The sequence below is a fragment of the Sinocyclocheilus anshuiensis genome, unplaced genomic scaffold, assembly GCF_001515605.1.
Source record: "Sinocyclocheilus anshuiensis isolate Anshui unplaced genomic scaffold, SAMN03320099.WGS_v1.1 scaffold1599, whole genome shotgun sequence".
Lineage (NCBI taxonomy): Eukaryota > Metazoa > Chordata > Actinopteri > Cypriniformes > Cyprinidae > Sinocyclocheilus > Sinocyclocheilus anshuiensis.
Window position 1 is genome coordinate 526,474 of NW_015549671.1, and position 11,232 is coordinate 537,705.

Here is an 11,232-nt window from a genome sequence, read left to right on the forward strand (position 1 = left end):
TATGTTTTCTCCTTTTTTGTAGTGTCACCTCTCCCTCTATTCTGATCTTTCTGTCTTTTTTTTAATGGTTTAAAGTCAGGGTCACCTCTCACTCCTCCACCTTCCATTCCTGTCCATCCTCCTTGTCCCTTGAGTTTGTAGCCCCTGGCTTCCCTCAGCCCACACTTTGGTTTTGATAGCTCAGCTCTCCTTGGCCAACCCACAGGCTCCTAATACAAAGTGCCTCAAGAGCCGATAAGCAGTTAGAAAGAGCAGTCCTTCGTGGAATATCTCTTTCTCACATAACGCGCTCTCTTTTATCGTGATTTCTGCTGCTGTCCTTCTTTTTGGTTTTGGAATGTTCCCTGTTAGCACATATCATTACAGCAGTGGGATAGAGACTGGCCAGGGAGTCCTCAAGTTTCTGGTACACATTTGATGCAGTTCTGGCTGCACACAATTAAAACATGGTTTGTGCACATAGGTTGCTAAGGGCTTTTATTTGTCACCTCTAGATGTTGACTTTGGGTTTATCCCTCAGGTGTTCAGTGGCAAGAGACCAGAAGGAGACTTCAATCCCCAGCCGGCCAGTACTTTCCGAAAACTCACTGCCACACCTCCTCCAGTGGATGGCCAGCAGCAGGCCCTCACCTGTCTCATAAGTGAGAAAGACCTGGCCCTCTTTGAGAAACTGGGCGATGGCTCCATTGGTGTGGTCAAGCGCGGAGAGTGGTTCACACCAAATGGAAAAGTGGTGAGTAGAGCTGCACGATTAATTGGTAAAAGATTACAATCTCGATTTAAACACTCACGCGATCTTATTCCTAAATTACAATGATTCAGCAATGTCTACTCGCATTGGAAAGAAAGAAAAAACGCACACTCTGTGCCAGTGCACACGCACCATCATTCATTAATATGGGCAGCGACATAACGCGCTGCTCAGGCTACGCTGATGCTTGCACTGTGAAACATTCAAATCTGCGCTCGTGCTGCAATGAATGCGTTGCAGCACGAATCTGCGTTCATGAATTTATTCAGAATCATTTAGAGTTCTAGTGGTGATTTGGGGGAGAGGTGAAAGGATGAAAGTGTTTGGAAATACCGAGCTTTGTTTAAAAACATCAGCTTTGCAGATACAGACTCAGTCATTCACTGCGATGTACTCAAGATGAGGATTCAGATTGTACCATTTATATTTGAGTGATGTTTATCAGTTTTTTTTTTTTATCTCCATCACTTGAAATCTATCAAGTGACACCATCAGAAATGTATGACTATTGCACATTTTTTGGCAGGAAAGTTGTTTTTTGCATTCGGAAACTCAGATCAACAAAAGAATGGCTCTCAGACACTTTGTATCTGTGGTCCCACCTTTCCCTTAAAGTGTTCCAGGGCTCCATGTGAACATCCTGTTTCAGGGCTGATCTCTATGTGTCATTGTAGCAGCTGTGTTCTCCAGAGGAGGTTTGTGGGAGAGACGGGCCTCTAATGACCTGATGAGGGGTCAGATGTCGTGTGAACTGAGCCGGAGGCTGTAGTGATAGTGTGTGTTGCACACCAAAGGGCTCTTTCCACATGGGACTTGAGTGGGAACATCTTTCCTGTGGCCATCTGTGCAGATCAAACACTGCTTCATTGCGCTATACAGAAAAATGTCAGGACCGAGCTGAGATTTGTCAACTGCTCTTTTCATACATGTAACATTCAGACACCCTCATCCAACTTAATGATTATAGCCTTTTAGACAAGCATCACTATTACTGTTTTTCAAACATAGAGATTAAATTTGAACTGACTCTTAGTGCGATACTTGTCCTGCATTGTTTATGTTCTACTCTGTACATGCTTATCACTTCAAAAAAATCTGAGTAGAGTGCTATTACTTTTCTGACTTGATTGGACTTAATCAAACAGTTTTCATATGCAAGGCAATTAAGCAGATGAAGAAAATGTCCTACACAACTGAAGCAACAGGTGGATGTCAGACTCTGTTCCATGTTTTGTGTGTGTCCTGCTCCCCATGTGCCTTCCCATGCCCTTATTTGGTTAGTTTCCTGTTCCTGTCCTGATTAGTTTAGTTCATTTGTCCCAGGTGTTTCCCTTGAGGTTTCACTGCTCCCAGGTGTGTCTCGTCATCCCCTCCTCCTGTGTGTGTGTGTATATAAAGTGTTCCCAGTCCCTAGTTCTCTGTCCACCTGTGAACATCTTCCTGTGTTCGTCTCCCTTGGTTCCTTGGTGGTAATAAAGTCCTGTTAAACGTATTCTCCAGCGTCTCCTCGTTCCTCGTGTGTGTGCATCGTGACAGTGGACAACATAAAGTGTCAAATTCATTCTAACAATGTATGCACAGTACCGAATTCTTCTGCACTGCCCTTAAATTCATAGTTTCCCAAAACCAAACCTTCAAAAATCATTATTAAGGGACACACTTAGCATTGACTAGAAGATACGTTGACTATAGGCAGTTTTCAAGTGTTAATTTGTCATTTTGTGGTTTGATACAAGTCTCCTATAAAGGAAATTGCTGCACAAACTGAAATGAGACTTTTTTTATGCAGTCATATCACTTTTTTCCTCACAAACTCGTAAACTCTGCAAAATAACTTTGTTCGTTCTTGAAGTTCAAAATCTTTTGTATCTTACTTGCCTGTGCGGTGATTAGATTTGCTGTTTTTGATTGACACCTACTTTGAACTTTGAACAGAAGAATGGCGTACAGAAAGATGCAATTTATTTGCACTATTTACAGTTCTTTCTAAATATGTAAAAATCTATTTAACAGTTTAAAATCTATTTAAACTCATGAAGTAATGCAGATGGGTCTGGTCATAATTTAGGCAGAATAATGCCAGACGTTACATGATTACTTTCCAAAAGGTGGAACATCAGCCACAGTCCAAGCTGGCACACAGGGAATAATGTTGCTCTGTGATTATGCTCTGAACTTCAGTGATAACCAGCAACAGTGTAGACACAGGTCTCAGAGGGGGTCATTAGCGTGTGTGGGATTGTGATGTATACAGGTTAGTCCAGCTGCTGGGAGCTCTCTCCAGCAAAGGCTGATGTGTTGGCCCTCAAAGTCACACGCGGGGACTTATGATGAATTTGTGTTGATTTGTGTTGTGAGTTGTTCTTTCAACATGTCCTCCTCAGCTCAATGTGGCAGTGAAGTGTCTGAAGACTGACGTGCTCAACCAACCAGATGCTCTGGACGACTTCATCTGTGAGGTCAATGCCATGCACTCTCTTGACCACCAGAACCTCATCCGTCTCTACGGAGTCGTCCTCACACACCCCATGAAGATGGTGAGTGAGTGTGCGTGTTCACGTCTAAATCAAATTGGTGGCAAAGACAGTGCTAAAGTATCAAGGTCTTGAGAAGGGAGGGGTGAGCTAAAATAAGGCCTGACATTTGCATGATCTCTTAGAGTCATTATTTGCTGACACTGACTTCTGGAGTTATTCCTGATTGGCAGTGTTCATTGTCTCCAATGACAAGATGCTTCTTGTCAGAGCACTTTTTCAGTTGTTATGAAATGAAACTTAATATTGTGACCCTCTTCTCCCCCTGCCTCTCTTCCCTGAATGACCCTCTTTATTACCCTACTTTCTCTAAGGTGACTGAGCTTGCGCCTCTCGGCTCCATGCTGGATCGCTTGCGAAAGACCCTGGGCCATTTCCTCATTTCCACTTTGAGTCACTACACCATCCAGATGTCCAATGGCATGGCCTACCTAGAGTCCAAACGCTTCATCCACCGAGACCTGGCCGCCAGAAACATCCTCCTGGCTTCCAGTGAGCATGTCAAAATTGGTGACTTCGGACTGATGAGGGCGCTGCCTAAGAATGATGACCATTACGTCATGCAAGAGCATCGCAAAGTCCCATTTGCCTGGTAAGGGAGAGGGTTGGAGAGAATGGATATATATTTACAATTTAAGTGTTTGTTTGCATGTGGTTTGAATCTTTCGAGAAGGGATACGAAGAGCTTTAAATGATTTGGTGATTTTGTTTGTATGCAGTGACAGGCCAGAGCTCAGGATTCAGACTGAATTTGAATTAGGTCATTGTTTGTGGCCCTTGATTTGATTAAATGAACTGTGCATGATCCTCATGTCATTTTCCCCCTTGTTGAGTTGTTTATTTACGGGCATTTTATTCTACTGACCTAATTTCTAAATGGTGTTTTTTTTCTTAGGTGTGCTCCAGAAAGCCTGAAGACACGCATGTTTTCTCACGCCACAGACACATGGATGTTTGGTGTGACACTTTGGGAAATGTTTACCTACGGTCAGGAGCCGTGGCTGGGTCTAAATGGTAGTCAGGTACCCCTCCTCATACACTCTGAATTTTCCAATTATAAACATCTGCCTAATAAAAGACCAGCTTTGATATTTGACAGTAATCCCAAAAATCAGCCACTTAGAGCCTAATATTGGATTTGCTTCTCAATAGTGATCATTATTGCATTTATTTACTGAGTAAGACAATCATGAGAAAAAATAAAATATGTGTTTGTGACAGATCCTCCATAAAATAGATAAGGAGGGTGAAAGACTGCCTAAGCCTGAGGACTGTCCTCAGGACGTCTATAATGTCATGATGCAGTGTTGGGCTCAGAAACCAGATGACAGGCCCACGTTTGTGGCTCTAAGGGAATTTCTAGTGGAGACCATGCCTACAGACATGAGGGCCCTGCAAGACTTTAATGAACCTGACAAGCTTCAAATCCAGATGAATGATGTCATTACCATCATAGAGGGCAGGTGAGCTCTTATACCATAGAATGTAATGGGGCTTATGGGTTTATGATTGATATGACATTCATATTATAGTGAATTATTTTAGGACAGAAAAATATGAAAACAAGTCTACCCCAGTGGTTCCTGGTGTTTACATAATTTTTCCAGACATTCATGATTTACTAGATAATAATAATGAATACAAATTTTTTAATTTTTACGATTATTATCCGAAAAATATTCAGTTTGGCATAACTAGAAAAATGTATGTTCATTATAAAAATGCCCATGGAAATTAAAGGATAGTACACCCAAAAAAAAAAAAAAAAATTTTTCCCCTTCAAGTATCCAAACCTGTATTAGTTTCTTTCCAAACAGTTCACGGTAGCCATCGACATAATATGAAAAAAAAACAAAAAAACAATTTAACTCAGTGGCTACCATCAACTGTTTGTTTACCAACATTCTTCAAAATATCTTCTTTTGTGCTCAACAGAATTCAGGTTTGCAACAACATGAGGGTGAGTAAATAATGACAGAATTCTCATTTTTGGGTGAACTATCCCTTTAAACGTGTGATTCATTTGCATGCCTTTTCCAGGTCTAGAAATAACCAGAGGTGGACAGTAACGAAGTACATTTACTTGAGTACTGTACTTAAGTACACTTTTTGAGTATCTGTACTTTACTTCCCTTACCAAAAAGTAGTATACTTCAAGTTTATTTTAGTAAGTATACTTAAGTAAAGTTCAAGTATATTTTTAAGTATACTTTATGTAGTAAGTATACAAATATCAGTGTACTAGTAGTATATTATTTTTTTCTGGAAACTTGCTACTTCAACTTCACTACATTTGACAGACAAATATCGTACTTTTTACTCCGCTACATTTGTATCAATGTCCCCAAGTAGAAAGTCATTATATGTAGCAGTTTTTCCAGTGTGTGCATTTATTCACTGAACCCTTTTTTCTGCGAAAATCTGGCCTGCGATCTGCCAGGACCTTCCAGTGTTGCCAAGTCTTACAGTATTTCTAAGTCTTTCTAAGCAGTTTTCCGCCTAGCTTTGAATGGATGTTTGGCTGATTTTTTTCTACGCAAATCTGGCACCCTCTGGACCTTCCCCGCTAAACTAATGTTAACGTCTGCGCTACTGCACAGCTAAAAGTGCTCTAAAAATTGTTTGAACTAGCATGTGTATGTGTTAACTCATTAAATTAACTATGTTTTAACTATAGTATCTAGTTTAACTATGGTATTTGCGGTAAAATCACAGTATCCACAAATTTACCATTCTCTCACTATAGTAACCATAATTATGCTATTTGTAGTAAAACTACAGTAACCACAAATTTAACATGGTTTCATTATAGTAACTATAGTTTAATATTTGTAGTTAAACTATGGCAATACAAATGGTAGGCTAATATATCCGTCAAAAATGGCTGCTATTACCATATATAAAAAAACCTTTGACTACTCAGGCCTACTGGTAAATTGCTGCCAAGTAATGCAGTTGTGTACTTTGTCCGCCTCTGGAAATAACACTTCTAAAATTGTTTTCTCATATAATCAGGTGTTCCAAGATTGTGAGAATCCTGGATCTTCAAAGGAAACAGTTGTTGAGGGGGTGAATTAAAATAAGAAATATCTAGATTTTTAAATGTTTTATTTAACATAATAAAACTTCCCCCTTGGAAGTCTGGTCTAGACCTAGAGATGGGAATTGTAATCAATTTAATTCTTATTCAATAATTGCTCCGACTGATTCTGACTGAAGAATCTGCTCATATGATTCACTCTTTCGGGAATCACACAATACTGATTGCATAAACAGTTCAAGAACTGTCAAAATTATAATAATAAAAAAAAAAAACTTAAATAAGAATTGGTTCTCAGTTCCCAGCCCTCTTTAATGAAGCAGCCAAATGAGATGCTAAGTTTTTGTCTTCAAACTGTCTTTGTGTGTCCTGCAGGGCAGAGAACTACTGGTGGAGAGGTCAGAACAAGCGTACCCTAAAGGTTGGTCAGTTTCCCAGGAACACAGTCACGTCAGTGGCAGGTCTTTCTGCCCATGACATAAGCCGTCCACTGAAGAACAGTTTCATTCACACGGGCCATGGAGACACTAACCCTCACCGCTGCTGGGGCTTTCCTGACAGGATCGATGAGTGAGTCTCTTAAATGTAATCTCACATGTACATTCTGTATTTTCTGTAGTTTTTATTGCATTCTCTGAAATAATGAGTTTTAATTGGTGATTATCCAGTGTTTTTTCAATTGCTAGTGGCAATTTTTAAGGAGTAGAGTGGCTCTATTCTTGTGTATGTTCTTTTTTGAGAGCTTATGTATTAATTGGCCACACAGTCACAGTTATCGGCTTAACTTTGGCTGATTAATTGTATCACTGGCTGACCAATGTATCGTTCTATCTCTGGTTTAAACATATGTCTGTATCACAGTGACATTATTGGTTTTGTGTTATGTAACCAATGTTCTCACAAAACATGTTCATGTTCTGCTAACCTCCCACAGAACCACACCTCTCTTTTAATAAGCTGTTCACAAAACTACAGCACATTTTAATAAATGCCACATTAATATAGATCAGAGTAGGGCTCCCTGAGATGAAAGAGGAAATAATACCAAACTTGTTCATTTGTAGTGAGCACTAGCCTGCAAAGTGTAACTCTATAGACTAGAGGGCTTGCAGCAGCAGTTGTATAATGTCTTCACTGAGTGAGATGAAACCTTGCGGGTCACACACTGAATTGACCGATACTTCTGTCATGGCCAATAAGTAAAGTGCCACTTTCATTATCATGGAAGTATTTGCACATGAGGACAGCATTTAAGCACTTTGCTTCATCAGCACAAGGTGGCAGTAGAACACAGTACACTCTGTGTTTACTATAAACTTGGCTGCATCAACTGATATCACAGCTGTAAATACCTCCATAAAACATCCAGTGAAATAAAAGGGCTGCTGTTCAAATCTGAAATGTCTTTTTACTACTTTGGTTATACAGTGTCATTAAAAATTCGTTTGGCAGAGTTCCAGAGCCTGTTTTTCTTGTAAACTTAAGTCTAAGAAATGATCTCCTATATACACTGATGAACTGCTAAATGCTTCTGTCATTCTGTTTCTATTGCAGTCTTTATCTTGGGAATCCTATGGATCCTCCAGATGTGCTGCGGCTGGAGCTGAACTCTGCCAGACCAACTCAACTCCCTGGACGCACTAAGAGTGAGCAAATGCCTTTCAATTAGTAACATGCAAACATTAATAAAGGCTTTCCATGGTCATAGAAAAACTAGAAATGTCAAGGCATTTTAAAATTGTGTTTTCAGGCCTGAATAAATCATGTAATGTAAAAAAAAATGTATCACGGTTTCAACAAAAATACTAGGCAGCACAACTGTTTTACTGATAAGAAATATTTTTTCTCACTCAAATTTGTAAATGTCGCTATGAGCTAAAACCTAGAACAGAAATGGTTAATAGACATTGTGATGACATCTGATGAAGAGCTTTTAGACTCGAAACATCACCTGTGGTTAGAACATAATTAAATATTTTTCTACTTTTGGAGCTGTGGTATGCCAACTTTGATTTTCCTGTTTTAATAGACATTGTGACCAATGAGGAGGCAGTTCACCAAAGAGTACAACCAAAGAGAAGAAATATTTGAACGATTTTTTTCCCTGTTTAGAACAAAGCAAATAAACTACAGATCTGAGAGTGTTCTGAATTTTTTATTGGCAAATCATTTTGAAATTTAAATAAATATAATAAATAATAATAAAATAACAGTTAAATAATTTAAATGCTTATCTAGAAATCATAGGCTGCGTTTACACTTGGCATTAACATGCGATCACTGTGATCCGATCAAGCAGATCGGATCATCAGTCATCAGGACATGGCGCGTTTACACTTGGCAACATCAAGTGACTTCTCTATTTGGATAACCGATCGGATCTCTCTTCCCCGCGCATTGGCGTGCAATATTTAAAGGGATAGTTCACCCAAAAATGAAAATTCTGTCATTAATTACTCACCCTCATGTCGTTTCAAACTATTTTTTCTCACTCAAATTTGTAAATGTCGCTATGAGCTAAAACCTAGAACAGAAATGGTTAATAGACATTGTGATGACATCTGATGAAGAGCTTTTAGACTCGAAACATCACCTGTGGTTAGAACATAATTAAATATTTTTCTACTTTTGGAGCTGTGGTATGCCAACTTTGATTTTCCTGTTTTAATAGACATTGTGACCAATGAGGAGGCAGTTCACCAAAGAGTACAACCAAAGAGAAGAAATATTTGAACGATTTTTTTCCCTGTTTAGAACAAAGCAAATAAACTACAGATCTGAGAGTGTTCTGAATTTTTTATTGGCAAATCATTTTGAAATTTAAATAAATATAATAAATAATAATAAAATAACAGTTAAATAATTTAAATGCTTATCTAGAAATCATAGGCTGCGTTTACACTTGGCATTAACATGCGATCACTGTGATCCGATCAAGCAGATCGGATGATCAGTCAATCAGGACATGGCGCGTTTACACTTTGTAACATCAACTGACTTCTCTATCTGGATAACCGATCGGATCTGTCTTTCAGACAACAATATTTAAATAAGTCTGCAGAGGATGGCCCCGGTGCAAAGTCGACCTGAAGTGGTGGGTTTTCTTTTGAAAACCATTTTCAGTCACAGGACATTTTACAAATCCCGAAAAATGAGGAGGATGAGGAGGCTGCAGTTATTAATAAGGTGGATAGATTCCGTTGTGGAAACGGTAAAAAGAAACATATTCCTTCAGACAGTTCGCGAGAGAGGGGGCGGGGTTTTGCGTGAAGTCCACCTGCGAATGCAGACACGATAGCTGGATTGTGTTTACATTACACTGAGATCCGATCACAATGCATCCTCGACTACCTCTGGTCCAGGACACGCTGATCGGATAACATTCCGATCAGAAGCGCGTTTACACTTGTCTTTTCGATGTGTATGTGGACAACATCCGGATACAGGTCGCATGTTAATGCCAAGTGTAAATGCAGCCTTAAATGACTGGAAAGTAATTTATTGGTCAAAAAGTGTGGGAACTCTGTAATCCAAAACCCCATTTGAAACTATTGACTCCAAAAAATAACTCCAACCTCTCAAATTAAAAACAAAAATATTTTTGCCATTTCCAGTTCACTGCTTCTTTAATACAGGTCCTCATGCTTTGTGCTTTTTGTTCTTATTGTTATGTTGTTGTTTTTCCTTTTCCGACCTGCTTTTTTGCATATGCTATCTTTAACTTGCTTGCTTGCTCTGCAGAGGAGCCTCCCCCTCGGCCCCCTCAGCCATCTTTGCTGGTTAAGAGTAAGTGTGGACCCTCAGTTCAGTTTAAGCACTGCTCATGCCCCCTCTGTTCACTGCTAGCACCCCTACTCAAAGGTACAGCACATCTGTATTGTATGCATTTGTGTTTGCTCTTTCACTCCCTCTATTTCTCTCTCAGTTGCTCTAGTTTTGAAGTTATCTGTTTGTTGTGTGTTTACTGTGGTCTCATGCATTGACATGATGTTTGGTAAACAGTTGATCCCATAGTACCCATTTTTCACCAAAATGATGCTGGTTACAGAGCTGGTACGGCAAGGGATCTGCAAATCTCTCTAAGAACCGGCCTGCATTTCACTGACTTGAAAGTTGAATGATGACATAACTATGTTATGTACATAACTATGACATAACATGTTGTACTCTGTCAAACATGGTGGCCTATACTAACATACAAATAGTACTATATTAATGTATTTACATATTTTGCTCATATTACAATGCTGTTACATTCTTTATTAGTAGAGACATAAACTTGTGTATGTTACATTTTCATTTTACTTTGAATGTGGGTGGGTCAATTAAACACTTTTTTTGTATTTTGTACTTTTTAACTTTAGGATTAGTTAAGTTAATATTGTATTTTCATTTAACATGTTTTTCCTTTTTTATTTAATTTTTTCACAAAAAAATTAGTTTGAGATCAAACGTCTCTAGGTTACGTATGTAACCATGGTTCCCCGAGGGAACGAGACGCTGCGTCGAGATTCGCTTTGGGAACGCCCCTGCGTGACCGCGTTCTGAAGCATGTGTAAAATCAGTCCAATGGAGCAGCGAGACGTCACGAGCGGGGTGACGTGAGCGCCAGGAAGTATAAAAGCACATCCGGCAGAGCGCAAGTTAGCTTCGATGAAGTAGCGCCTCAGGCAGTTGATGTGCCAAGTGAGATGATGGTCTTCCCACAGACCATGGGCAGAGTGGCCACTCATGACTGCCCCCCAGCCCGTGAGAGAAGCATCTGTCGTTAGCGTTACATGATGACAAGGAGCCCCTAACATTGGGCCTTGAACTAGGAACCAACGTTTCTTCCACATGTCCAAGGCACGTAAGCATCGACAGTCTATTACGCTCTTGACTGTCGTGAGGATTGACTCGATACGAGA

At 39.7% G+C, this 11,232-nt stretch overlaps 1 protein-coding gene across 1 annotated transcript in view; it reads left to right on the forward strand.

The window, feature by feature from the left end:
- The window catches only part of LOC107660324 (activated CDC42 kinase 1-like), a 50,280-nt gene that overhangs the window by 25,557 nt on the left and 13,491 nt on the right, over window positions 1-11,232 (forward strand). Inside the window, exons 4-11 of the mRNA XM_016449614.1 lie at window positions 521-733; window positions 3,136-3,288; window positions 3,600-3,877; window positions 4,181-4,307; window positions 4,507-4,748; window positions 6,701-6,895; window positions 7,880-7,971; window positions 10,067-10,111. Of these exons, the coding sequence (XP_016305100.1) occupies window positions 521-733; window positions 3,136-3,288; window positions 3,600-3,877; window positions 4,181-4,307; window positions 4,507-4,748; window positions 6,701-6,895; window positions 7,880-7,971; window positions 10,067-10,111 (1,345 nt within the window). The remainder of the gene's footprint in view (window positions 1-520; window positions 734-3,135; window positions 3,289-3,599; window positions 3,878-4,180; window positions 4,308-4,506; window positions 4,749-6,700; window positions 6,896-7,879; window positions 7,972-10,066; window positions 10,112-11,232) is intronic.